The sequence below is a fragment of the Lytechinus pictus genome, chromosome 3, assembly GCF_037042905.1.
Source record: "Lytechinus pictus isolate F3 Inbred chromosome 3, Lp3.0, whole genome shotgun sequence".
In the NCBI taxonomy this organism is placed as follows: Eukaryota; Metazoa; Echinodermata; class Echinoidea; order Temnopleuroida; family Toxopneustidae; genus Lytechinus; species Lytechinus pictus.
Genome location: NC_087247.1, coordinates 19,257,817 through 19,284,218, shown reverse-complemented (window position 1 = coordinate 19,284,218; position 26,402 = coordinate 19,257,817). Strand labels below are relative to the sequence as shown.

General features: G+C 34.1%; 1 protein-coding gene across 3 annotated transcripts in view; it reads left to right on the top strand.

Moving 5' to 3' along the window:
- The window catches only part of LOC129257683 (phosducin-like protein), a 37,229-nt gene extending 12,847 nt beyond the window's left edge, over positions 1–24,382 (top strand). For all 3 annotated transcript variants that reach the window (XM_054896063.2, XM_064096574.1, XM_064096575.1), the window contains exons 5-8: positions 4,358–4,460; positions 13,677–13,790; positions 14,909–15,033; positions 21,795–24,382. In XM_054896063.2, coding sequence (XP_054752038.1) covers positions 4,358–4,460; positions 13,677–13,790; positions 14,909–15,033; positions 21,795–21,879 — 427 coding nt within the window. In that variant the 3' untranslated portion in view covers positions 21,880–24,382. The remainder of the gene's footprint in view (positions 1–4,357; positions 4,461–13,676; positions 13,791–14,908; positions 15,034–21,794) is intronic.
- Positions 24,383–26,402: the final 2,020 nt, after the last annotated feature.

The window sequence follows — 26,402 nt, the reverse complement described above, 5'->3', positions numbered from 1 at the left end:
TATTTGTTTTTCATTATTTATAAATAATGATTATTTGTTTTTCATTATTTATAAATAATGATTATTTGTTTTTCATTATTTATAAATAATGATTATTTGTTTTTCATTATTTATAAATAATGATTATTTGTTTTTCATTATTTATAAATAATGATTATTTGTTTTTCATTATTTATATATAATGATTATTTGTTTTTCATTATTTACAAATAATGATTATTTGTTTTTCATTATTTATAAATAATGATTATTTGGTTTTCATTATTTATAAATAATTTGTTGAGTTTTCCATTATTTATAAATAATGATTATTTGTTAAATAATGAAAACGTCTACTTCATTATTTATAAATAATTTTTTCGAGTGCACCATTATTCTCATTATTTATAAATAATCATTATTTAATGTTCGAGTTTTCCATTATTTATAAATAAAGATTATTTGTTAAATAATGAAATATCTACTTCATTATTTATAAATAATAATTTTGTTTCAATATCCCATTATTTATAAATAATCATTATTTATAAACAATTTTTACAGTTTGCCATTATATACAAATAATCATTATTTATATACAAATAACCATTATTTATTAAATAATGCCATTATTTATTAAATAATGCCATTATTTATTAAATAATGGAAAACTCGCTATAACATGCAAATGTGAGACCGCCCATGATATGAATATTCATGATGCGATTTCCTTTTTCGTGATTTTTCTTCACAAATTTTTGTCCATTTCCGCTTCATAATGACATTTCTTGAAGCAATTTTCTAGGGATATGGTCTGATTGTAATATTCTTCATTTTCTATATAACTTCGTCTTCGTAGAAATATCAAAAAGTGTAATTTTATACGATTTTTCCTACAGTTCACAATCCCCATAGGCGCGCGTGTACGGTAGGGACAACCGGTGAATCGACGGAGTGCTCTTCATCGAAATACTACGTTGGTTGGTCCCCGGAAGTGGCGGGCGGAATTTAGCCCGAATCCTCGATGGAAGTCGATCAAGTGCATATGAGCTGAGAGAGTGAAATATCAGTGTACTTGTACAGGCCCTTCTACTTTTTATAAATATTTCTTGTTGCTTTTTTTGTTAAGTTGATTTTTCCTGGTGTAGAGATAAGTTTCAGTTCTAATAATGCACTTCAAATACATTTTGGAGTGTCTGTTTGAGGCGTTTGGGGCGATTTCACCCTGGCCCCAAAATGCTCGCAACGACAATACGGGGGCATGATGACCCCTAATTTTTTAAAAACTTATTTTTCTATTGAAAATTATCACAAAATTCACCAAAAGTGTGCACGAAAGCCTTCGTATTTCACTTTTAAAACTCCAAAAAGTGCCCAAATGACAAGCTTGGCCGCTTCGCTGTGTCGCTTTCAACTTGAGAACGTTTACGCGTCTGCTTCCCCCCCCCCCTCCTCCGAAAGAAATTCTGTATACGGCCATGCTCTAAAGAGCCTGGCACATTGATTTATGTATACTTCATTTTCATTATTTTTATCTCATTATCATCATGGCCTTACGCATAATTTTTTCCGGGGGGGGGGGGGGTGGGGGGAGCAGGACGCGCGTAAACTTTCTCATAAAAATCTTGAAAAAGCGAAGCGACCAAGCTTGTCATTTGAGCTTGGTCGCGTCGCTGTCTCGCTTTCAAGATTTTTTTGAGAAACTTTACGCGCGTCCTAGCTGCCCCCCCCCCCCCGGTAAAAATTCTGTGTAAGGCCATGATGATAATGTGATAAAAATAATGAAAATGAAAAGTACATATAAATCAATGTGCCATATGCTCTTTTGAGCATGGCCGTTCACAGAATTTCTTTCGGGGGGTGGGGGCAGACGCGTGTAAATGTTCTCAAGTTGAAAGCGAGACAGCGAAGCGACAAAGCTTGTCATTTGGGCTTGGTCCCGTGGCTGTCTCGCTTTCAAGATTTTTTTGAGAAAGTTTACGCGCGTCATGCTCCGGCCCCGGCCCCCCTGGAAAAAATTCTGCGTAAGGCCATGTTGATAATGAGATAAAAATAATGAAAATGAAAGTATACATAAATCAATGTGCCAGGCTCTTTAGAGCATGGCCGTATACAGAATTTCTTTCGGAGGAGGGGGGGGGGGGGGGGGAGCAGACGCGTAAACGTTCTCAAGTTGAAAGCGACACAGCGAAGCGACCAAGCTTGTCATTTGGGCACTTTTCGGAGTTTTAAAAGTGAAATACGAAGGCTTTCGTGCACACTTTTGGTGAATTTTGTGATAATTTTCAATAGAAAAATAAGTTTTTTTAAATTTAGGGGTCATCATGCCCCCGTATTGTCGTTGCGAGCATTTTGGGGCCAGGGTGAAATCGCCCCAAACGCCTCAAACAGACACTCCAAAATGTATTTGAAGTGCATTATTAGAACTGAAACTTATCTCTACACCAGGAAAAATTAACTTAACAAAAAAAGCAACAAGAAATATTTATAAAAAGTAGAAGGGCCTGTACAAGTACACTGATATTTCACTCTCTCAGCTCATATGCACTTGATCGACTTCCATCGAGGATTCGGGCTAAATTCCGCCCGCCACTTCCGGGGACCAACCAACGTAGTATTTCGATGAAGAGCACTCCGTCGATTCACCGGTTGTCCCTACCGTACACGCGCGCCTATGGGGATTGTGAACTGTAGGAAAAATCGTATAAAATTACACTTTTTGATATTTCTACGAAGACGAAGTTATATAGAAAATGAAGAATATTACAATCAGACCATATCCCTAGAAAATTGCTTCAAGAAATGTCATTATGAAGAGGAAATGGACAAAAATTTGTGAAGAAAAATCACGAAAAAGGAAATCGCATCATGAATATTCATATCATGGGCGGTCCCACATTTGCATGTTATAGCGAGTTTTCCATTATTTAATAAATAATGGCATTATTTAATAAATAATGGCATTATTTAATAAATAATGGCATTATTTAATAAATAATGGTTATTTGTATATAAATAATGATTATTTGTATATAATGGCAAACTGTAAAAATTGTTTATAAATAATGATTATTTATAAATAATGGGATATTGAAACAAAATTATTATTTATAAATAATGAAGTAGATATTTCATTATTTAACAAATAATCTTTATTTATAAATAATGGAAAACTCGAACATTAAATAATGATTATTTATAAATAATGAGAATAATGGTGCACTCGAAAAAATTATTTATAAATAATGAAGTAGACGTTTTCATTATTTAACAAATAATCATTATTTATAAATAATGGAAAACTCAACAAATTATTTATAAATAATGAAAAACAAATAATCATTATTTATAAATAATGAAAAACAAATAATCATTATTTGTAAATAATGAAAAACAAATAATCATTATTTATAAATAATGAAAAACAAATAATCATTATTTATAAATAATGAAAAACAAATAATCATTATTTATAAATAATGAAAAACAAATAATCATTATTTATAAATAATGAAAAACAAATAATCATTATATATAAATAATGAAAAACAAATAATCATTATTTATAAATAATGAAAAACAAATAATCATTATTTATAAATAATGAAAAACAAATAATCATTATTTATAAATAATGAAAAACAAATAATCATTATTTATAAATAATGGAATGTCGAACTATTATTATTTACAAATAATGAAGTATTACTTGGAATTATATATAAATAATTAGAAATGATATTTTATATAATAGTAGTTATTTACAAATAAAATGTAAATTATATATAAATAATAGTTATTATTTAACAAATAATGATTATATAACAAATAATTGTTCTATATAATATTGGTACATTCGGCGCCTCATATTATCCTTCATAATTGATTACTTTGAAAGTGATTCCCATGTCACAAAAGTAGCTGTAAAAACAATAATGATGTCTGCTTTTCTAATATCCAAGTCCTTTGGAAGCGCATTGGGACATTATGGCATATTGTGAAATGCGCTATACAAGAACTGCGTTATTATTATTATCAAATTAAATCTCCCCACACTCCTATTTTTACTCTCTCTTCACGTATCTTTGTCATTCGATTTTTATGAAATACATATAATGAATTTACTGAAATAAAGACAAATATTTTGATCTCTTTTCTAATTTCATCCGATTGTTATCTCCAGTGTCTATTTGCTGTTGTTGTTTAATATTACTTTATGTATTAAAAATCATGTTATTTCTGCCTGGATCTAAACCTAAGCAGGATTGTTTACAAGATAGTTATCATGGGGGCTTATACTTGGTGGCAAAGGGCTATGTGCCCCTGAAATGGAAAAAAAATAGAATCATGAGTCTGCTTTTCTAATTTTTGTTTGCAGACCGAGATTTGGCAAGCTGTTGCGTCTCAACAAAGATAGTTTTGTTGATGCTATTGACAAGGAAAGCAAAGAAGTAACTGTAGTTATTCACATAGAAGATCAGGTAAGTGAAATACATGTAGTAGTAATAATAATAATAATAACAAATGAGTTGGAAATCATTTTGTAAAGATGTTATTACTTATTATCCTGAATCAGGTTGATTTGTCATGTGACCAAGCTACACTAAATACATTGTTTTATAAATTATCGCCAGAATTTATTTGTTAGTTAAAGGTTCCATTTGCAAATGAACACTCCCAGCTTGAAAAGTGATGTATTACTTACTAACATTGGATGATCCTAACCCAATTTACAAACAGGAGAATGTTAACTATCATAAAATGTCACATAAGACACTAGTCTGAAGGGATTAAAATTTGCCAGTCTATTGTATACAAATAATGCATGCAGTCGAGTGCGTTAGTGGAAATGCAGAGCACGCGAGGTTTCTTTAGATAGGTGTCGCACTGTGCACGAGCCGCTGGCGGCGAGTGCCCAGTGTGCACCATCTGAAGAAACCGAGCTTTCTCTGCATTTACTTTTACGCACGACAGAGCAAGTGCATTATTTGTTTTATAAAATAGCAACACAGAAACAAATTCTTGAAAAGTTACAGTACAGTTTTGTGGGACTTCTCCTGGGACTTCTACCGCACTGGTTTGCTTGAGCGTGCAATGTCAATTTTCGTTGCGCACCTTTTGCACTGCCGTGCAGTGCACCAAAAAAGTTGGATGTCATGTGACGCGTATTGGCCAACCGCGATGCTTGAAATAATACACCTATTTTATAAATAGCAATAATCCTCCTATAATGTACAAAGATGACAAAAAGAGGATTATATGTCAATAAAATTATTCATCACATTACCCCAGACTACCCCTAAGGTTGGTGCACTAATAGTACATCCTGTTTATGGTTATGATTCTTACGAACAAGAACCAGGCACAAGAGCTTAATCAGTTCTTATAAATATGGAAGTTCAAATTCAGGGAAATGTATTAGATTTAAGGAGGAGAAAATTGCAACACACTCCGTAAAAAATCACAAATATGGGCCTAATTAAAACTGTAAAAGATTACATTTGGGAGTGTGGATTTGATTGTTACATCAATTTTTAGCACTACATAGAATAAGTTTACGGTACTCTTTCAAAAAAGCCCCCCAAAAATCTTAAATTTGACTATTCTGACCAAAACCACTCTAGATACCTTCCAACTAAAAATTCAGAGAGTGCAACTTGTGTTTATGTGCCTGGTCACCCATACTATTAAGCAATATGAATGGACTCCCAGATTCACACAATTTTGAAAGATAAGGTATTATTGAAGGTGCTTGCAAGGTATTTCCATAAAGTTGAACTTTCAAACACGAGAGAGAGAGAGGGGGGGGGGGGAGGGGGTTCCACCTATGAAGTATGGTACTGATTAGTATTGAATTGCAGGTAGAATGTACAAACAGAATGTACAAATGTACAAGGTTAAACTATTTGTACTGATTTTGAAATCTGTTAGGTTTACAAGTCAAACCTATCTATTATGTAAATGCAAGGGCAGATCTATTTGTTCTGTAACTAACATACAAGTATTTCCAATTTGAAGACAAATATAGATGGCCATTAAAGACAGGTTTTCACTATAGACAGGTAGCCGCTAAGAGAGATTTGGCTGTATTTACAGTAAACAATTCTAAAGAGATTAAAAATGTTTTTAAACAATCACACAAGATATAAAGATGAGACATTACAGTGTAGATGAATGCTAGAAAATGTTGTAATAAGTGCAAGGCAAATACAGAGCTGCCAAGTAATATGGATTTCCCGGATTCAGCACTAAAAAGTGAGAAGAATACTAATTGTTTTATGCAAAATACTGATTTCCAAAGTTTCAGTTTTACATGTTGTCCTATGGAATTTCTTTGAAAATACTGATTTCCTAACTAAATACTGATTTTCAGCTTTTAAATACTGAAATGTTCTTATTAAGGTTGGCAGCTCTGCAATTATAAACAACACTTTATATTAATTTTGCCTTTTGACTTTACAATTTGTTGTGTAGGATTGAAAAAAAAAGATCAAGTGAAGATTACTGCAGTTCATGAAGTAAAAATAAATTTGTGCAATGCTGCCATCTGTTGTTGGTATAAGAGCATGGCAGCATGCCTGGTTGTAGAACATCCTTTGCATGTGTTCAAACCATTAACTTTTTAACTTGTACAAAGGTTTAATTCTTACCCCCTAAAAAGTGTATATGGTCTATGTGATACATGATTATTGATGCATCAATGTAAAAGTTGAATATGCAGAAATTCTTTGTTCACATGGGATACTCTATGACTGCTTGTGATCAGGAGAAAATCCCACTATATTGTGCAGAAATAGTGATTTGAAGGAGCTATTGACAAACTGACAGTCGAAGATAGAGATAATCTTGGTGGAGGCTGCATCTACTGTCTTTGCTCTTAATACAAATCTGATGATGCTGTTAGATGAAAGTAAGAGCCTGTTGAGGCAAGACTACAAACAATGGCTGCAGAGCAGCCACTTTGATACCACGATATCTAAAAAAAGTGAGACTGTTAAAGACTGCAGATATTTTGTGAAATTATAGATATTGGAGAGTCTAGTAAAAATATCTTTTAAAAAATCATATTCTGATTCTTCATCTTTTTGGTCTCGTAGAACATTGCTTTGAAAATGGTGAGAATTTGTTTGCAATATCCTTGCTGCATCAATGAATCATGGACTGAAATGAGATCAAACAAAATTAGGAATATAATGGAAGCACATCACTAAGTATACAGTCAGTCTGCAAGCCCCTATGTTAATGAGCAAATGAGCAAGATTGATCCAAGTCCTCTCATGGCTGAATTCATATCCCTACAAAATCTCGTGAATTGTGAGACTTTTTTCTCAAAGAATTTAACCATTTTCTCCTTGAGTAAAATTGATTATTTTTGTACCATAGGAAAGAGTAAACGTTACTTTTTATATTCGTTATTTCTTTTGAATAAAATATTTTGATGAATAGGTGAATTTCAGGCCTGAAAAGAGGCCTCAAATAGAGTTTTCTTCCTCTGTTTTCTCTTGCAAATTGTGCAAAATTTTGTGTTCTGGGCAGAAACATTATTTATATCATCAGAAAGCTCAAACACTCTACTTTCATACAATGCCACTCTTGATATGTGACACCTTTTAGATGGGTCAGCAGCCAGCCTTTTCCAACAAGATGCAAGACGAGATTTCTGAGTAGCATAAAATCTAGAGTTCTGATTGGCTAAATAATGTTTTCAAAACAACAGGCGCGGGTAATTTGAAGAGATTACCACATGGTGAGTGTGACCTTCAGAGGCCCAGTGTGGGTAACATTGGAATTTGCATGGGTGTGTGGTCTCTATGACCAATCAGAGCGCAGTATTCTGGTTTTTGAGCTGTAAATGTACTTGGCCTATGAAAAGCTGGCTGCTGACCCATCTAAAATACCTCTTCTTATAAAAATTATATCATATTAAAGCTTAGATCTTCAGCTTTATCATAATCTAAAAGTCATTCATTTGTGCTCAAACAGAAATTAAGGGTAAAAACAACAACTTTTGTTGCATGAAAATAATTAATGTGTTTCATGTTTTAGATCAAAAGTTCCCCTTATATTACAACATATTTTTAAAAATCCAAGCACATGACCTGAAAGAATGATTTTTCTTCTTTATAAAGATACCAAAAACATTAAATTTGGTTAATATTTATAGCAGCAATGACCGAATAAAAATAGGTGTTTTGGTCTGCACCAAGCTCATTAACAATGCAAAAACACTCTAGTCATGAATATCACTAGTTAAAAGAAGCCACTTTTTGAGGGCTTGCCGACTGACTGTATACCAATATATTTTAGTGATTAATATCTATAATGGATTGACTTTTATTTATTAATCCACAATCAATGAAAAACTACAGACTTGGTTGCTTGTCAGAAAATTATCAGTTTATGGATTTTGGATCTTGATTCCTCAGAAATCAGATTTTAATGTAAAGACATTAAAATCTAAAATTTTATATTCATATTTGAATCCCCTTTTCCCTATTTCATTACCTGGAACTAGCAAAAAGTGATCAAAATCTGAACTTTCATTATTAATTTGTAAGCAAGTATGGATAAAATCTTATTTGCTATTATTTGAGCTAAAAACATTGGAAGTCATTGTTATACGTGGTAGTTCTGACTCCTGCCTCATACTTTAACGTTTTCAGTTTTTTTTTCAGATATCGTAATATCAAAATTTAACTTCAATCATATATATTTAGTTTTTTTAAATAGCCACAAACATAATTTGAAATCATCTCAAAATAATTATTATTTTAAAAGAAAAGTCGAGCTCATAACGAGAAAATGTGAGAAGCATTTAAATGAAAGGGTTGTGTCTTCAAATCCCACTGTTGCTTAGTGCCCCATGGCAGGTATCAAAATCACACTTTGCCAATCTCCAACCAGGTGGCAAATGGGTACCTGGTAGGATGTGAGAGCTTACATATATGTTGTATGCCTAGCAATTGTGTTTGAAAAGTCTTGTTGGAATGTTCCCCAGAGAGTGGAGAAAGTGCATACAATGTGTGCTGGCAAGCCATGATCCGACGACCACAGTTAAAAATGTTTAGACTTGTGAGATGTTGTTTCAATGTATGAAGTTCCATTTATAAAAGCATGAAATTAATTGTCATTATTATTAAACATTCAAATGATGTTTTCCCTTGTACTTATATTTTAGGCTTATTGCATATAGGTTAAAAGTTGTGAGGCATAATTCAAGAATTTAATTGTCATCTGATACATTGGTGTTTTCTTGGATATTTCCCTTAACTTTTACTTCTGTTTTTTCTCTCAGAGTACCTGTATGATTGCTTGGTATTCTTTATCCAATACTTGTTTATTTCCTTCCAGTTCCAGCAATTCCCCAGATTTTCCCAACTTTTTTAAGCTAATATCTTAAATGTCTACTACATGTAGTCCTTCATCTGACTATATTCCACTTTATATCAATCATCTCCCTCTTTCCTTTTCACCACTACCCCTTTCTCTCTCATACACATAATACTTTTCCCTTCTACACCCCCTACAGCCCCCTCTCTTTCTCTTTCCCTTTCCCAATGGTATTAGCTCTATGACTACCTGCCTTCATTACTGCTGAAATGCTGATCAATGCCTTAATGAAAAGCTTTGATGTTTTTGTTCATAATTAATCACTTTTGTTCTAATGCAGTACAATAGTAGAAATTAATAAACAATTAACAAGGGGCACCGGGAGCATGTTTATTGATTAATCAAAGCAATCAGTCTGATCATAAAGTGTTACCCTTGACATTTGAAAGCATCTATGTAGCAGTAATAAAACACACAACAAATGCCATATTTTCATGCTGTCAGCTAATATAATTAACAGCTACTGTGTGGCTTTCATGCCATTGTTGGGTTTGCCTGATAATACAGAGTGCATTATGATCATTATGAAAACCTGAAATGTGAGCAGCGAGTACTCTGTGACGTTATTTAGTATTTGATAAACGCTGTTTTGTATTTTTTTACAACCATTCATATATATATCCTGCTCAAATCATTGAATGATGTACATGTATACAGTCTAAAAAAGATAACTTGAGACTGCTACCGGTAGTTACTGTTACATAACTTGCTTTTTTCATTTAACTTAAAAAAACTTATAATTGTATTTTATTGGCTGCATTTTTACATTGTTGATTATTCTGAAAGAAGAGTGAAGTTTGATGCACATACTGTACAATGGGGTGAGACTGTGCATAGAGTATACCTGTAGAATTTGAATGTTTAAATGTCTTTCATGTTATAAAATCACTCGCTTGCATTGTAAAGAGGAACATTTCATCACCATTTTTTGTTCGACAAGTTGACAGGTCTGATAACTTTGTTGATTCTCATTCGCGGATTTAAAGCACTATTTCTATGGCAATTGTTGGGTGAAAGAAGACTTACATGTAGACGGATAAAACGTCCGAGTCCTATCATGAACTATCCCCAGATTATCCTTTTTGCAGTGATACAATGTGACTGAAGATAATTGCTTTGGAAACCAACTCTGTGAAAGATGTATGTTTACTGGTTAGGGTGGTTCCAGGTGGCTAATGAATTAATTGTTTTATAAAGCCATTGATGATTTTGTAGACTTCTTTTTACAGTAGCCCTACAGTATGCCTTTAAAGCCGATACAAACCTTCAGCCTTCTCAAGTACCACTTTCTCATCCACTGTACTCAATGTGGCAAGGTTCCAAACCCTTAATACAACATCAAATGCAGCATAATACACTCCCAGTACAGGGGCTGCTTATTTATTATCTGTATTAGTAGTATTAATAGTAATAGTTGTCTCAATGAGTTATGCTTTAAAGGTCAAGTATACCTCATAAAAGTGTTGATTTGAATCAATAGAGAAAAATCAGACAAGCATAATGCTGAAAATTTCATCAAAATCGGATGTAAAAAAAGAAAGTTATGACATTTTAAAGTTTCGCTTATTTTTCACAAAACAGTTATATGCACAACTCAGTGACATGTATACGAGAGAGTCGATGATGTCCATCACTCACTATTTCTTTTGTATTTTATTGTTCGAATTAAACATTATTTCAATTTTTGCAGATTTGACAATAAGGACCAACTTGACTGAAACATAAAATGTTAAGCAATGGTAATTCAACATGTTTAGGGAGAAATGAAACTTTGTTTCTCAGGACAATGAGGAGAAAATTAGAATATTTCATATTTCATATAATAAAATACAAAAGAAATAGTGAGTGAGTGATGTCATCAGTTCCCTCATTTGCATACCAACCGGGATGTGCATGTAACTGTTTTGTGAAATTAAGCGAAACTTTAAAGTGTCATAACTTTCTTATTTTACATCCGATTTTGATGAAATTTTCAGTGTTATGCTTGTTGCATTTTTATCTTTTTATTCAAATCAAATTTTTGTTGGGGCGGACTTGTCCTTTAAGACTAAATATTTATAAGTTAAAAAAATATAACACAGTCAATGAGAGGCCACATACATTGTTGGTCAGTTCGCTTTCGCTTCAAAATGACTCCTTAATATTAGCTCAGACACTATCATAGCTACCTGACTACCACATGAAGGAATTAATGAGTTTTGTCGCATTCTACCCCAGCTTGGTTTGATGTCAGAAATCTAATTTTAGGGACTCCTTTTTAATTCCTCTCCTCCGTGAATATTGGAACCTGAGGTTGCCATGGCAACTGCAGTGGAGGCTATTGGAGGTTGATTGCTCCTAATGAATGAGTGCTTGATCAGGACACAATAGGTGCCCTTTGATGGAGGGAGATGCGGGGAGAACAGCAGATGAAAGATAATGAAAAAATGAAAAGGGTGAACTCAAGTGTACACCTGATGATTGTGATATCAACCATTATCTCTGCCCTTTTCACAATGCCAGTCTGAAAATGGAGCCATAGGCTAATACTTGAAATTATATACTGCATTTTGCAAACTTCAGAGTGCTATCCAGATATTTATCTTGGTGCTTGTTTTTCCTGTTATGAAATCACCATTAATGATATACAGTTCAGCCATTCAGATCCCTGGTTGTACAAACATGAACAGATTATACAAGATTTATTGTCATAATTCATTGCATTGCTCACAATGTAAAGTACGGTAGTCATAAATACATAATTTACACTGTATGGCCTGTATTCTGAAGTCGGATTTAACTTAAACTCAGGTTTAAAGTAGTGGTTTAAGTATGGATAGCCAATTGTTACATAAATCACTACCAGGAGAGATATCATATTTCAGCTCATTTGGCTCTCAAATCATTCATAATTGTCTAGGAAATATATATAGATGATTATCTTCACCATTGAATAATCAGGAAAGAGCACAGTAAATATAAGAAAACATACATCTTAATAAAAATTTTGACATTTTTGGCTTCCCATAATTTTAGCACGGAGTTAGACCATGGTCTAAGTTAAATCTGACTTCAGAATACGGGCCTTTGTCTTTAAAGCCTTTGTTTTTACAGGGCTCAGATTTAATTTTGTGCATCATATTTTTTAAATAATTTATTTTCTATATTATGTAATGCAGTACATGGATCTAATAAGCATGTGTATACTTTGTGTGGTTTATTCATTAATTAGTTCTTTTATGTCCATACAATTTTTCTCCACCATAAGAAAATGTTGACTAAATCGCTCTTTACCTTTATGGTATGAGTTTATTCCATGTTCCTACATGTAAAGCCCCTTTTACACCTTCTACCTACATCAAGGATGGCACCGGATGACCAGCCAGTATGTACACGGTAATCCAGGACTGTGATAAGGATGACCCTGTATTGACAATCCAGGATAATTCGTGTTTCATCTGTGAAGGTGTAAAAGGGGCTTATAGGTAACAAAAACTTGAATGAATAGAGTAAAATCAAATAAGTGCTAAACTTTCATCAAACTCTGATGTGAAATGGAAATTGGCGGTATGCAACTGAGGGAGCTGTTGATGTCACATACATGTACATTATGTATATATGTTTAAATAGATATTTGTTTCTTAATATTTGAAATATCAGATATTTCAATCGTTCTTCCAATAAGTGTGAAACTTTTAATAGTTTAACTTTGAATCCTATTTTCCATTCGGAACATGTTAAATCACTGGGGGATCCAGGGGAGGCACAACTAAAATTTGACATGTAAAAATGCTGTTAACACAGAAGTGTGCCCCCTCCCCCCCCAGAAAGTGAAGACCTTTTTTTTTGCTTGTCCAATTGTTTTGTGGACGAAATATCGTTGATTTTTGGTTAAAAACATTTTTTCTTTATTTTTTTGCTTGTCAAATTTTTCCTTGGACAAAATGTGCCCCCCCCCTCCTTCGGAAAATCCTGGATCCGCCCCTGTGTTTAAATAAATTATCATCTTTCAGTTTATTGTGAATGACTTCTTTGTCACTATTAAAAGCTACAAATGATATAAGAAATATAGGATGTGTATGACATCATGAGGTCCCTGATTTGCATACATGTATGCATACAGACAAGGATGTGCCTAAATACTTCATGAAAATAAGTGAAAATTACAGAAATTATAGCTTTCTTTTTTAACTTTTGCTATATTGTGTAATGTAGGCAAGACTGCCAGAGATGTTCCACATGTTTAATATTCAACTTGACTTGTTGTTAAGTTGGACTTGGTCTTTAAAGTCAGTTCTTTATGGAATGAATTAATTCTCTCTTTTCAGTCACTGCAAGCCTGTGAGTCTATGAATGGCTGCCTTCACTGTTTAGCACAAGAATACCCCTTTGTCAAGTTTTGCTCAGCTAATGCAGCAGATATTCAGACCAGCCAGTTATTTGTAAGTACTAGCCTTCAGTTCTGTTTCAATTTTCTAAAGAGGCAGATTAGAGCAAGAAAAGAAGGGGCAGAAAGAGAGAAAGAGTGGTGACAAATCTAAACAGATTAACAGAGGGATGACAGACACAGAAATGGGAATCAAATAGAAAATTGGAATACCTGAAATATGAATTATGTATCTCAAGCATTGATGAAATTTGTTAATTCTGATCTGAGTTGATACCTTTCAATGGCATTTTAGGTCAAGAAACAAAATCAAGTGAAGTTGAACATAGATAGTAATCTAGCTGAAACATAAACTGTGTTCTATGTAAGCTCTGAATTGTGTGTCCCATTTGGTTTATCAAGGAAAACATATGCTGAATACTGGGGAGAGAAAATAATATATTACTGGATCCACCTACATACAGTGTCTGGACAGAACACATTTATAGAAAATGCAATCTTTGACAGAAAACGCAAACTTCTTAGTAGTATTGATAATGTTGCCTTTGCGCTGCTGGGCACACTGCTTTCCTTCAGTATTTTATTCACCATATGACGTGTCACTTGAAGTGCTTGCTTTTACCATAATTTAGCTTAGCATTCTATGTTTACAGAACAAATGTTTGAAGAGTGAAGGAAGAGCTGAATAAATGAATGACATAGAATGTTCCTGTAGAAAGGAAAGGTCCAGGGAAAACAAAATATATGAAGAGAGCAAGTTAGTCATGGTGTAAGTTAATGGGTGGAACTAAAAGGGAGTGAAGACACACAGAAAAGCTAGAACAAGACAGATATGGAATGGATCAAAATGTGTATTTGACATGTAAGGACAAGAAAAAGAGACAAAAAGTTGAAATTCAGCTAGCATACAATACTAGCATCATGTGTGAGCACCAAACCAGTAGACTAACTAAACTCTGGCGAGCATAATATAGGAGCACCTTTAGTGACTAATAAGGTGGATATGTACATTGTACAAATACCCTATACATGTATTGTTATTATGGGTGCACTGCTGCCACTACATATACAACTACTGCTTACAATGTCATTATGACAAAAAAACCAGTTGTGTATTTCCTTTCTCATGACTTTTATTATACACTCTCACTTTCAAAATTTTCATATTAACAGACAGAGAAAGGACTCCCAGCTCTCCTTGTGTACAAAGCAGGGCAACTCATTGGCAATTTCATCCGAGTCTCAGATGTCTTTGGTGAAGACTTTTTTGCAACAGAAGTAGAAAGCTTCTTACAAGAGTAAGTGCATGCAGCACCTATTTTTTATACACTGCAATAGTCTTTCCCTCTCTTAATTGTGCTCCTTTTAACATATATAAGGATGCAGAATCTCAGTGTTAAATTTTCTTGTTTACCGGTACTGAAAATGTGTTAACACACATACCCTACTCCCTTTTGTATTCCCTTAAATAGCTGTTATACCAACTATAATTATTATCATTGAGAAGAAGAAAAAGGGACACATTAAAAGCAAGAGGTAATTATTGCTACAATTAAATAACTGTTGGAAGATCTGCTGAAAAGTCATAAATAGTTTTGCTTGATAGCCAGTCCATGAGGAAAAGAAAATCTTAACCCTCTTATAAACTAAAAGAGGAAAAATCATTAGGTAATATGCTTGGAAGTACTTATGGAGATGGTATAATGCATTTACTCTAGATCAGGATGTAGGCTGACAATTAGAGCAATGTCATCTATTCTTCACATAGAATACCCAACTATGTCTGCAAGGTCCGTTGGCCTACTTCTTCTTCGCCGTCGTTAACTGGATTTTTATTTCATAGATGTATTTAGCACAATTCCCCTTACGCACGTAAGTGCATGGACCCTTGGGCCTTTCATGGTCATGTCCACCGCTCAGATCTGAAAGGTTGTTAAAATTGTGTTTAAGTCTATGTGCTAATGTCTTTTTAACTCCAAGCAGATGATATTTTCATCTTTCATATTCGTGCTGGGAGGACATGGTATGAAGTATGCATGAATGTCATTTTGAATTGAATTCTAATGAAGATAAAGAGGATAAAGAATGTATTAGCTTTTAAATTTTTCTCAGTTGATGCCAACAGGAAGAGGAGTGCTACATTTTTCATTAAGTATGGAGAGCGTACATGTAAATTGTAAATTTGTAATAAAAAAAATATAGTTATGATTTGCTCATCTATATATATTGTATACTGTATACTGTACGGGTCCACTGTTTGTAACATAGTCACTGACTATACGTGCCAGTCAACCTTTTACCAGAAAATTGCAAAATATTGCAAATGCACACAGTGTAAAAGCAATAGTGAAATAAAATTATTAATTTATTCCTAGAAATGTATTGTTTCTAATCGCATCATACCAATTTTATTTTACTTTTTAATAGTTACTATCAGAAATGTTTGATGTAAAATATTGGTGCGATATTGTGAATTATTTGCAATGATTCTGACATGTAGATGCAGGCATTCAAAGATTTGTTAGTACATGTACCTACTCTGTCTCTCTCATGTATAATGAATGCATGTCCTCCTGGAATGATGATTGTCACTTTGACTGATGATGGGATCTAGGAAATTGATTCAATACATCATCCAATTTTCAGAAAGAGTTCATGGGAAGCAGAATTGCAAAAGAGAAAAAGTATGAATGAGTATTTGGTTTAAATGAAATAGAATTACGTATGATAGAATATCGGATTACGTGCATTTATGTGATTTAATTTTGAAGTCCATGGGTATTTGCAGTGGAATTGAATGGTTTTAAGTTAATACTTCAAGCATTGTATTGAATATTATAGACATGAAGAACAAGAATTTGTTTATTAACTTTATTGGATGTACATGCACAGGTAATAGATGAACACCAAGGCTAGTATATTAGCCCATGTCAGAGTCCTGACCAATACTTCATTCTCACTGTTGTGAGATCCATTACAAATACCACGATTGGTCTTTCGTAAATAATCGTGATAAATTTTGAATTGTCAAAAAGTTTTCTTAGATCAATACGATTACCATGACTGATTTGATGCAGACTTGTACGATTGCTGTGATTGGCATTGATATACATGTAATATTAAACCCCACCACATGTACATGTAATTAGGAGATTTCTTCAATAATTCTTTTCATATTGCATGGACGATAATCCACAACTATTCATAAAATTTTGATATAACTTAATGTTTACAGTAAAGTTGAATTTAATTGGGGTTTTTTTAAATAAATATTTTGGACTGACCTCTCAGCCCACCTGGGAAGATTCACAGCACCAGTTGGCTGTGCACAACCAGTTCAGAAGCACTGGTTTATCAATGCTATGGGAATATCAAATTAACACTTTTACACAGAAGTAACTGCCTTGTTATATTCGTTATGAAGAGGTAGGATGTACTGTACCTGGGCATGCACAGAGAACAGTCTTGCAGAATAGTGCAGGGTATTTTGTTGTTGCTTTCTGAGAATGTACAGTACATGTACATGAACCACAGATCACTTTTAATTATCCAATTAGTTAAAGGTTTACTGCTTTGTTTTGATCCAAACCCTTGGCAAAGTTGATTCCATTTAAAAGGAAATTTTTTAAATTATGCATAGTGCTTTTTAAAGTGACAAGAAGTTGAAGATGAAATACACATGTAGACAATCATATGAATCGTATAGATTCAATATAAAAAAACGATTTGTCATATAATTTTTTCATTAACCTTAATTCTATGTTAACCCCAAAAGATGCAATATTTGCAGTTATGAAATGTGATATATTCACTGATAAGTGAACATATCACAAATATGTACATAAATTGACCCTTAATTCAGGATGCCTATCATTGAATAAAATCTATACTGGGATGTGGAATTGCCAGAAATAATTCATTGATGCTGACAGAAACCACTTTCTCCTTTCTACACAAAGTGTCATCTCTGGATAATAAGATTGATTTCTGAATTCAGAGACTATTATGCAGCATCAGAGATCTCACTCGCTCCCCCAACTTTCTCACTCTCTTTCTTTATGCCTCTCCCTGTTGCTGTCTCTCTTGCTCAATGTCAGAATCTTGCTTTCTTTCACTGATTTGCTTTGACTTTAGTTAGTATCACACTTTATTTTCTCTCACCAACACTTTCTACATGTGTCTATCGCCTATTTTGACTGTGTGCAGTCAAGAATCCATCTTATTTTAAAATGAGGTTTGTAGATTCAATACGGTATTCCAACTTCTTTATTGAAATAAATATGATGGGGCACTTAGCTCTAAGTCCTGGGCATGCAAGTACTTAAGGAGTACGAGGTAGTGTTGGCCTAATAATATTAGAACTTGAAGGAGAATGAACATCGATATAGACTAATCCCTGAGACTAATACCTAGTCTGATCTCAACCATGAATATATTTACGGTGATGTCTGGTGAGGAGCTTTTAAAATTTGAAAATCCAGAGTAGACTGACAAATTCATAAGAAAACCAGAAAAGAAGTGGCAGAAAATGCCAACATAAAAACAACCATATTCAGAATGGAAAGGAGATGTCCCAAACAGGAGTAAACCTCATTTTGTATTCTGCCAATGTGGTGTGCAGAGATTCAATCAAAAATTCATGATTTCAATCTGTTAAAACAGCTGCCCCTCTTCGCACGCATTTCAATAGAATGATAGCCTGGTGTTTGATATACATGTATTTTCATTTTTTATACCATTTTAGCCTTGGTTCTAGGCATGTTGAATTTATTATACCTTATTGTGGTGTTTTCAATCTCTAGAAGAGCTGGGAAGTGAGGGGGGGGGGTGATTATGGTTTTAGCATTTTGTATGGGGAGGGGAGGGGAGGGAGCTCCATTAGATAAAAAGTACCTATTCATCTGAATGGGGCAATGATTCCTCAAATATTCCCTTTGATTACTATAGAGTTTATTATTAATTCTACTAACCAGAATGTCAATTTTCATACATTTACATACATGTACATGATATGATATGAGGAGAACATTATGGAAAATTAACATTTTGGTTACACGAAGGGGGGGGGGGAGTTTTGTTTCCTTTTATTTTGATTGCTTAGTGAAAGGTGAATTCTGGTAATGATTTTACAGTGATTTTAAATAACGATTTTTGTGGGTGCCAGTAGTCAGTACTTGATATCAAGAAGACCCTACTTGTATGGAGTTCAATTAACCGTCTAAGACCAATATATTATTGTGCGAATATGCGAATTTGGAAAATCCCCGTGAAAATTCTTGTAAGTACCTGTTATTTAGTGGGTACCGCTATTTTCTTTTGGGGAGATTACACATAATTTGCTTTCACATTGCCAAAATTCTCTGGTATTTTCTTATGGGGGTAAATTTCCAGATCTGAAAATACTGGAACTGACAAATTTTGAGGCAGTCTGAAACCACCTTTAGAGATCTCATATATTACATCAATTATACTTTTATAGAAATGTAGTGAAGTCATGGTTATGTTGGAATTGGAGGACAGATCTTTAATAAGCAAGAGATATATTCAGTGTATCACCTTTTGGAAGCAAAAGGGCTATTAACTGTGCTGCTATATTAGAAAGAAGTAAAATGTACACTTAAAGGACAAGTCCACCCCAACAAAAATTCGATTTGAATAAAATGAGCAAAATCCAACAAGCATAACACTGAAAATTTCATCAAAATCGGATGTAAAATAATAAAGTTATGACATTTTAAAGTTTCGCTTAATTTCACAAAACTGTTATATGCACATCCCAGTTGGTATGCAAATGAGGGAACTGATGACATCACACACTCGATAATTCTTTTGTATTTTATTATATGAAATATTCTAATTTTCTCCTCATTGTCCTGTGAAGCGAAGTTTTATTTCTCCCTGAACATGTGGGATTACCATTGGTTAACATTTTATGGTTCAGTCAAGTTGGTCCTTATTGTCAAATCTGTAAAAAATAAAATATATTGTAAAATTCAAACGATAGAAAATAAAAGAAATAGTGAGTGACGGCGACATCATCGATTCTCTCATTTGCAAGTGACTAAATTGTGCATATAACTATTTTGTGAAAAATAAGCGAAACTTTAAAATGTCCGTAACTTTTTTATTTTACATCCAATTTTGATGAAATTTTTAGCACTATGCTTGTCTGATTTTTCTCTATTGATTCAAATCAACATTTTCTGAGGTGGACTTGACCTTTCAAGACCTATAGTCCTTTATTATACGTCAACCAAATTACATTTCAATATTTCCAAGATTTACAGACAACAAGCAAGTTCCAGTGAGTTCAGAGCTTTCTCAACCCTTTCATTTACTATGGCATTAACTTAATTTGTGTTCATGAAGCATGCACCAGAATTCACCTTTCAAACAACACTTGCTTGCCAGTGATCAAATTAATATTGGGCTTATAGTCTGTATTTAGAATACAGCAAAGAGGAAGTGGATTGTGAATCATTGCCATTGAGTAGCATGGAGTTATACCCTTATTCCTCCTGATACATGTTAGTGCCCCTGCATACTTTGAGAAAAAAAGAAGAAATTTTTGAATTGTTTGTCATCTTCCCAACATCCCACCAGGCGTGAAGAAGAAATGTATGGTCAATGCATTTATTGAAGCGGTGTAGCATTTCATCTCTGTTTATTGAACACTCGCCACTGAACTGGTTTTTTATTTCTCCCCATATCCCCATGAGATTTGTCCCATGAGATTTGTTCCACATTTCAGATTATCACTGTGAATATTGAAGAGAGAGGGATTCAAAGTTTGCCCTACTTTTCAGGACTGAATATCGCAATATGCGCCTTGATAACTTTCACTTACCAGTATTTTCTTTTCACCAACTGATTCACCTTTGGTCGATATTGTGATGAGACTTCCTGCATTTTAACTTCATACAGAGTAGATTGAGTTTTCATTAGTGTGAGAGGGATGTGATATGAATATGCTATCAAAATCATTTATTGATATCAATAATACATGTACGTGAGATCATATCCTTCTGAATGACTCACAGAACTGGGTTCCCATTTAACCTCATCGCTTTATTGATCCCACCTTCGATATGTGCATTTAATAAATTGGAAAACATAACTTACATTATTATAATAATGGGATGGTAGACAAAATAAAATATGTACTTGGCATGCACACAAGTATTGGATCCTGTGGAAGTGCAATTGGTGTTGGGGGAAATATTAGAGCTGATCCTAGATGGTTACAAATAATAGATGTAAAGGTTTCAATATTGTTTAAATTTTATTTAGTGATAGGACATTGTCAAGAACATGCTAGTTATTATATGATGTTACATTGCAATGTTCTTTGGCTGTTGCTTAAACTTAATTTGATATTAGAGACATGGTATCATTTCTATGATTATTCTTATATTCATAAAAACAAAGAGTAATGGGTTGTTTTTATGCCCCTGCAAACGAAGTCCGGAGGGGGCATTAAGCGTTGCCCCTGTCCGTCCGTCCGTCCCCCCACTTGCTTTCCGCGCAATAACTCGAAAAATATTTAATAGATTTTAAAAAAATTTGGTGTGTAGGTACATGTAGATGACACCAAAATACAGGCTAAGTTCGAATTCAGAGTCCGCAGGTCAAAGGTCACAGCTCATTATATATGCAAGTTGGTTTAAAGGTCTAACTTTGTTCATTATGCACGATAAGTTCAATCAAATTGAATGAATTTCTCATTGCGTTAAGCGGGGACATCTGTGTCCTTTGGATACGTCAAATTTCTAGTTTGTCAATGACACAATTGCATATTTTCGGAACATTTCCTCCCCTTTCAGTATAGTGAATGATATTTAATTATTCTTTTCTAAAAACTATGTTGTGTAAATTGTTATATTCTCTCACTCTTTCTCCTTCCTTTTCTCTGTCCCCTCCCTCCTGCTCTTTTCTTTCTTTCTTTCTTCCTTCCTTCCTTCCTTTTTCTCTCTCTCTCTCTCTGGTCTTTTTATATTTACATTTCTCCTCCCTCTTTTTCATTTTGGATTTCTTCACATTTCTTTTCACTTTTCTGCAGGCATGGCTTACTACCAAACAAGGAGGATGGAAAGGTCATCACAGGTCACATGGAAGATGAGGACAGCGACCTTGAATTGGACTGAAGAGAGACTTTCAAGAGATATTAAGATTGTGCTGCGTTTTCATTCCACCATATATACCCAATACCCACTGCAAGTTGGCTGAAGAGAATAGCACAGTCTGGACACGTAATATGCATGCATTGTGCTTTCATAACTCAAAATTTTCAATGCCGCAAATCTTGCTTGTATCATGTTGGCAGAAGTGATTGAATGGTGGAGCAAATATTGCATTGGTGCTCTAGAACTCTAGGGGAAGGACTGTGTACGTGATCGTCACCAGTGACCATGCCATTGAATTGCAAGATTGTGAAGCATGTTTTACCTTGCAAGTCAACCTTTTCCTTTTGCATTGTTTCTATGCATTACCATCTTTCAGCATATGATCAATTTGTAGACCAAGGGAGCCTTTCATGAAATAAAAAGTGATTTTCACTGACTACTGTTATAAGCTACCCAAATCCTTGCATCTGACTGGCTCAGAGCAAAATAGTCAGTGAAAATCACATTTGTTTTATGAAACACTCCCCTAATATAAAACAAGGGTATCAAATCTGAAAATCAAAGCTGTAAATTGCAAATCAAACAAATTAATATAAAACGATTTCAGTGGTCTATCTTGAAACTATTACTTGTGTGATTCTAGCAGTGTCTATCACAGAATGATTGGTATTTCATTGAATTCTAATTCAACATTTTTTAGTTTTTGCCAATCAATTTTTATTTTATGAGAAAAAAAAGGTATGAAGAATGCCTTAGCATGATGTCATCCTAAAGAACTTTGACTGTGGTTCTGAATATCAACATTCAGACAGAGTCGTGAGTTTAGGAGAATCAGATATGCTATGGATGGACTAAATTGCTGGAAATGTCAGCTCACACAAAAGCTAGGAGAATCGATTACATTGATACATGTAATACATATTATTGTTGGTTCAAAATAATTCATTTGTTAGCAATATGGTTATGATCGCATCAAGACCTGCCAAGAATAATAGTAATGAAACATTTTTTTTTGTACAGCGCAAAATACATAGGCAAAATTGCAAGGAAAGTGTCTATGCCCTAATAGCTTGATGAATGGAATCTGCCTAACCCTCATGCAAGTATAGTTTTTTTGGGGGGACTGTATTTAAATCAACAGTTGGGTGCTCTACTCTTGTGTAAATCATGGCATACAATATTCGTCTGCCTTATAGTAATTAAAAGACTTTTTGTTTCAATTAACAAAGCAAGTAAGTTCAAAAAGTTTTCTTCTTGTGTAATGAACATCAATAGGTGTGGTACATGTACAACAAAAATGTAATTTTCTTGATTCTGTCACAGTATAAAAAAAATAATAATGCATGTCTTTACACCTGCAAATGAAATGTAATTGAATGCATGTTGTACCTGGAAGCTTGGTTTCTTCCATTTACTTATGCATGATGTTTCATGTAAAAGAGCTTAATGTCTATGAGATGATTTTTATGATCTTGAAGTCATATTTAATATTTCAAGGTCTTGTATGACATCGTGGTTTCTAGGCAACCTGTGAATATGATGGAAATCAATTTGTGATTTGCAGCAATAGTCTCTAAATCTCAGCAAACGTGACGTTCTTTATCGCGACCAATGGTGAAAAACCTTATGATGATAAATCTTGTTACGGAGTCATACTGTTAGGACAGAAAATATGTGAATGGTCACCTTGATAATATTATGGCAAAAATTTCTGAGTTATTGAGGCTGTGAATAAGAAATGTACACAATGACATGTTTCATTGAATATTTGTTGAATCATTCAGTAAAGATTTGTAGACTCAGCCTGCTTCAGGTATATAGAATGATAGAGTATAAGTTGCAAACCCACCTTTAAAATTCAGACTTGTCGATGGATAATCAATTGAATACATTTGCACTGCATGCCAAGGAGAATGGCATACTAGGGTCACTTGAAATCTTCTTTATTCCTCTTCTATTCATTTCCGTTCAATTTTTTGCTGGATTTACGTTAGTGCTGTCATTCTTTTATTAATGCACCACTGCTCTCAATTAGGGTTTTAGATAAATAACGAAGCAGTTTTTGATGTTCTATTGAGAGCATGCAGCCAAAGAAATACTGCGTAGATTACAGTTGTCCTTGGACTGTGGTAAGGAATGAATATCAAGATCTGTCTCGAAAAATAACAATATTTATCTTTGCCTATTGTACATTCTTAGGCTCCAAGTGTGCAATACCTTCTGATTGCCATAATGCAATTGTTCATTAATTTTTTTTAGTAAGAATAAAATCATGCAGCGAACTCAATGTTTTTTGCATTGCTGATAACTGATTCATAATTGGTCATTGCATACAATGTTGAAATGAATGAGTATTAATGTATCTTATAAATCATAAAATTCATTGTCCATTCTAAATTATGGAAAACACATTAGATAGATACATCTTCGTTTATTAGATGTCTTTGTAAGTTATGTGTCTAGATATTTTTTTCAGGTTTGTTTCTGTACACGAGTATGAAATAAATGTTTAAGGACATGCAAACTCTGCTTTGAATTTTCTTAATTATCTATTTAGAGAGATGATTAACAATTGTTAGAATGTAATGAAACCTAACGATCATTTCAAATATTGGTCATTAGTGTACAGGAGAAATTTTGGATGTGTGCGAGGGAGAGAGAGAGAGATGATATGAGAGGGGGGAAAAGGGGTGTAGGTATGTAAATAGTTAATGCGTCCCATTAAACATTATATATGTTAAGCATAGTTGTACTATGTGTGAAAGTATATGTATTTAATGTAATTTACACAAAGGTAGCAAGAGGAGATTTTGGATAAGGTGTGAAGAAATCCCACTTCCACATCTTCTCTATATCCTTTTGTATAAGGTTGTAAAGAAATCCTACTTCTACATCTTCTCTAGATCCCTTTATGCAATGGTATAAAGAAATCCTACTTCCACATCCTCTCTAGATCCCTTTGTGTAAGGGTGTAAAGAAATCCTACTTCCACATCTTCTCTAGATCCCTTTGTGTAAGGGTGTAAGGAAATCACACTTCCACATCTTCTCTAGATCCCTTTGTGTAATGGTGTAAAGAAATCCTACTTCCACATCTTCTCTAGATCCCTTTGTGTAAGGGTTTTTAAAAATCCCACTTCCACATCCTCTCTAGATCCCTTTGTGTAAGGGTGTAAAGAAATCCTACTTCCACATCTTCTCTAGATCCCTTTGTGTAAGGGTGTAAAGAAATCCTACTTCCACATCTTCTCTAGATCCCTTTGTGAAAGGGTGTAAAGAAATCCTACTTCCACATCTTCTCTAGATCCCTTTGTGTAAGGGTGTAAAGAAATCCTACTTCCACATCTTCTCTAGATCCCTTTGTGTAAGGGTGTAAAGAAATCCCACTTCCACATCTTCTCTAGATCCCTTTGTGTAATGGTGTAAAGAAATCCTACTTCCACATCTTCTCTAGATCCCTTTGTGTAAGGGTTTAAAAAAATTCCACTTCCACATCCTCTCTAGATCCCTTTGTGTAAGGGTGTAAGAAATCCCACTTCCACATCTTCTCTAGATCCCTTTGTGTAAGGGTGTAAAGAAATCCCACTTCCACATCTCTCTCTAGATCCCTTTGTGTAAGGGTGTAAGAAATCCCACTTCCACATCTTCTCTAGATCCCTTTGTGTAATGGTGTAAAGAAATCCTACTTCCACATCTTCTCTAGATCCCTTTGTGTAAGGGTGTAAAGAAATCCTACTTCCACATCTTCTCTAGATCCCTTTGTGTAAGGGTGTAAAGAAATCCTACTTCCACATCTTCTCTAGATCCCTTTGTGTAATGGTGTAAAGAAATCCTACTTCCACATCTTCTCTAGATCCCTTTGTGTAAGGGTTTAAAAAAATTCCACTTCCACATCCTCTCTAGATCCCTTTGTGTAAGGGTGTAAGAAATCCCACTTCCACATCTTCTCTAGATCCCTTTGTGTAAGGGTGTAAAGAAATCCCACTTCCACATCTCTCTCTAGATCCCTTTGTGTAAGGGTGTAAGAAATCCCACTTCCACATCTTCTCTAGATCCCTTTGTGTAATGGTGTAAAGAAATCCTACTTCCGCATCTTCTCTAGATCCCTTTGTGTAAGGGTTTTAAAAAATCCCACTTCCACATCTTCTCTAGATCCCTTTGTGTAATGGTGTAAAGAAATCCTACTTCCACATCTTCTCTAGATCCCTTTGTGTAAGGGTGTAAGAAATCCCACTTCCACATCTTCTCTAGATCCCTTTGTGTAAGGGTGTAAAGAAATCCCACTTCCACATCTCTCTCTAGATCCCTTTGTGTAAGGGTGTAAGAAATCCCACTTCCACATCTTCTCTAGATCCCTTTGTGTAATGGTGTAAAGAAATCCTACTTCCGCATCTTCTCCAGATCCCTTTGTGTAAGGGTTTTAAAAAATCCCACTTCCACATCTTCTCTAGATCCCTTTGTGTAATGGTGTAAAGAAATCCTACTTCCACATCTTCTCTAGATCCCTTTGTGTAAGGGTGTAAAGAAATCGTACTTCCACATCTT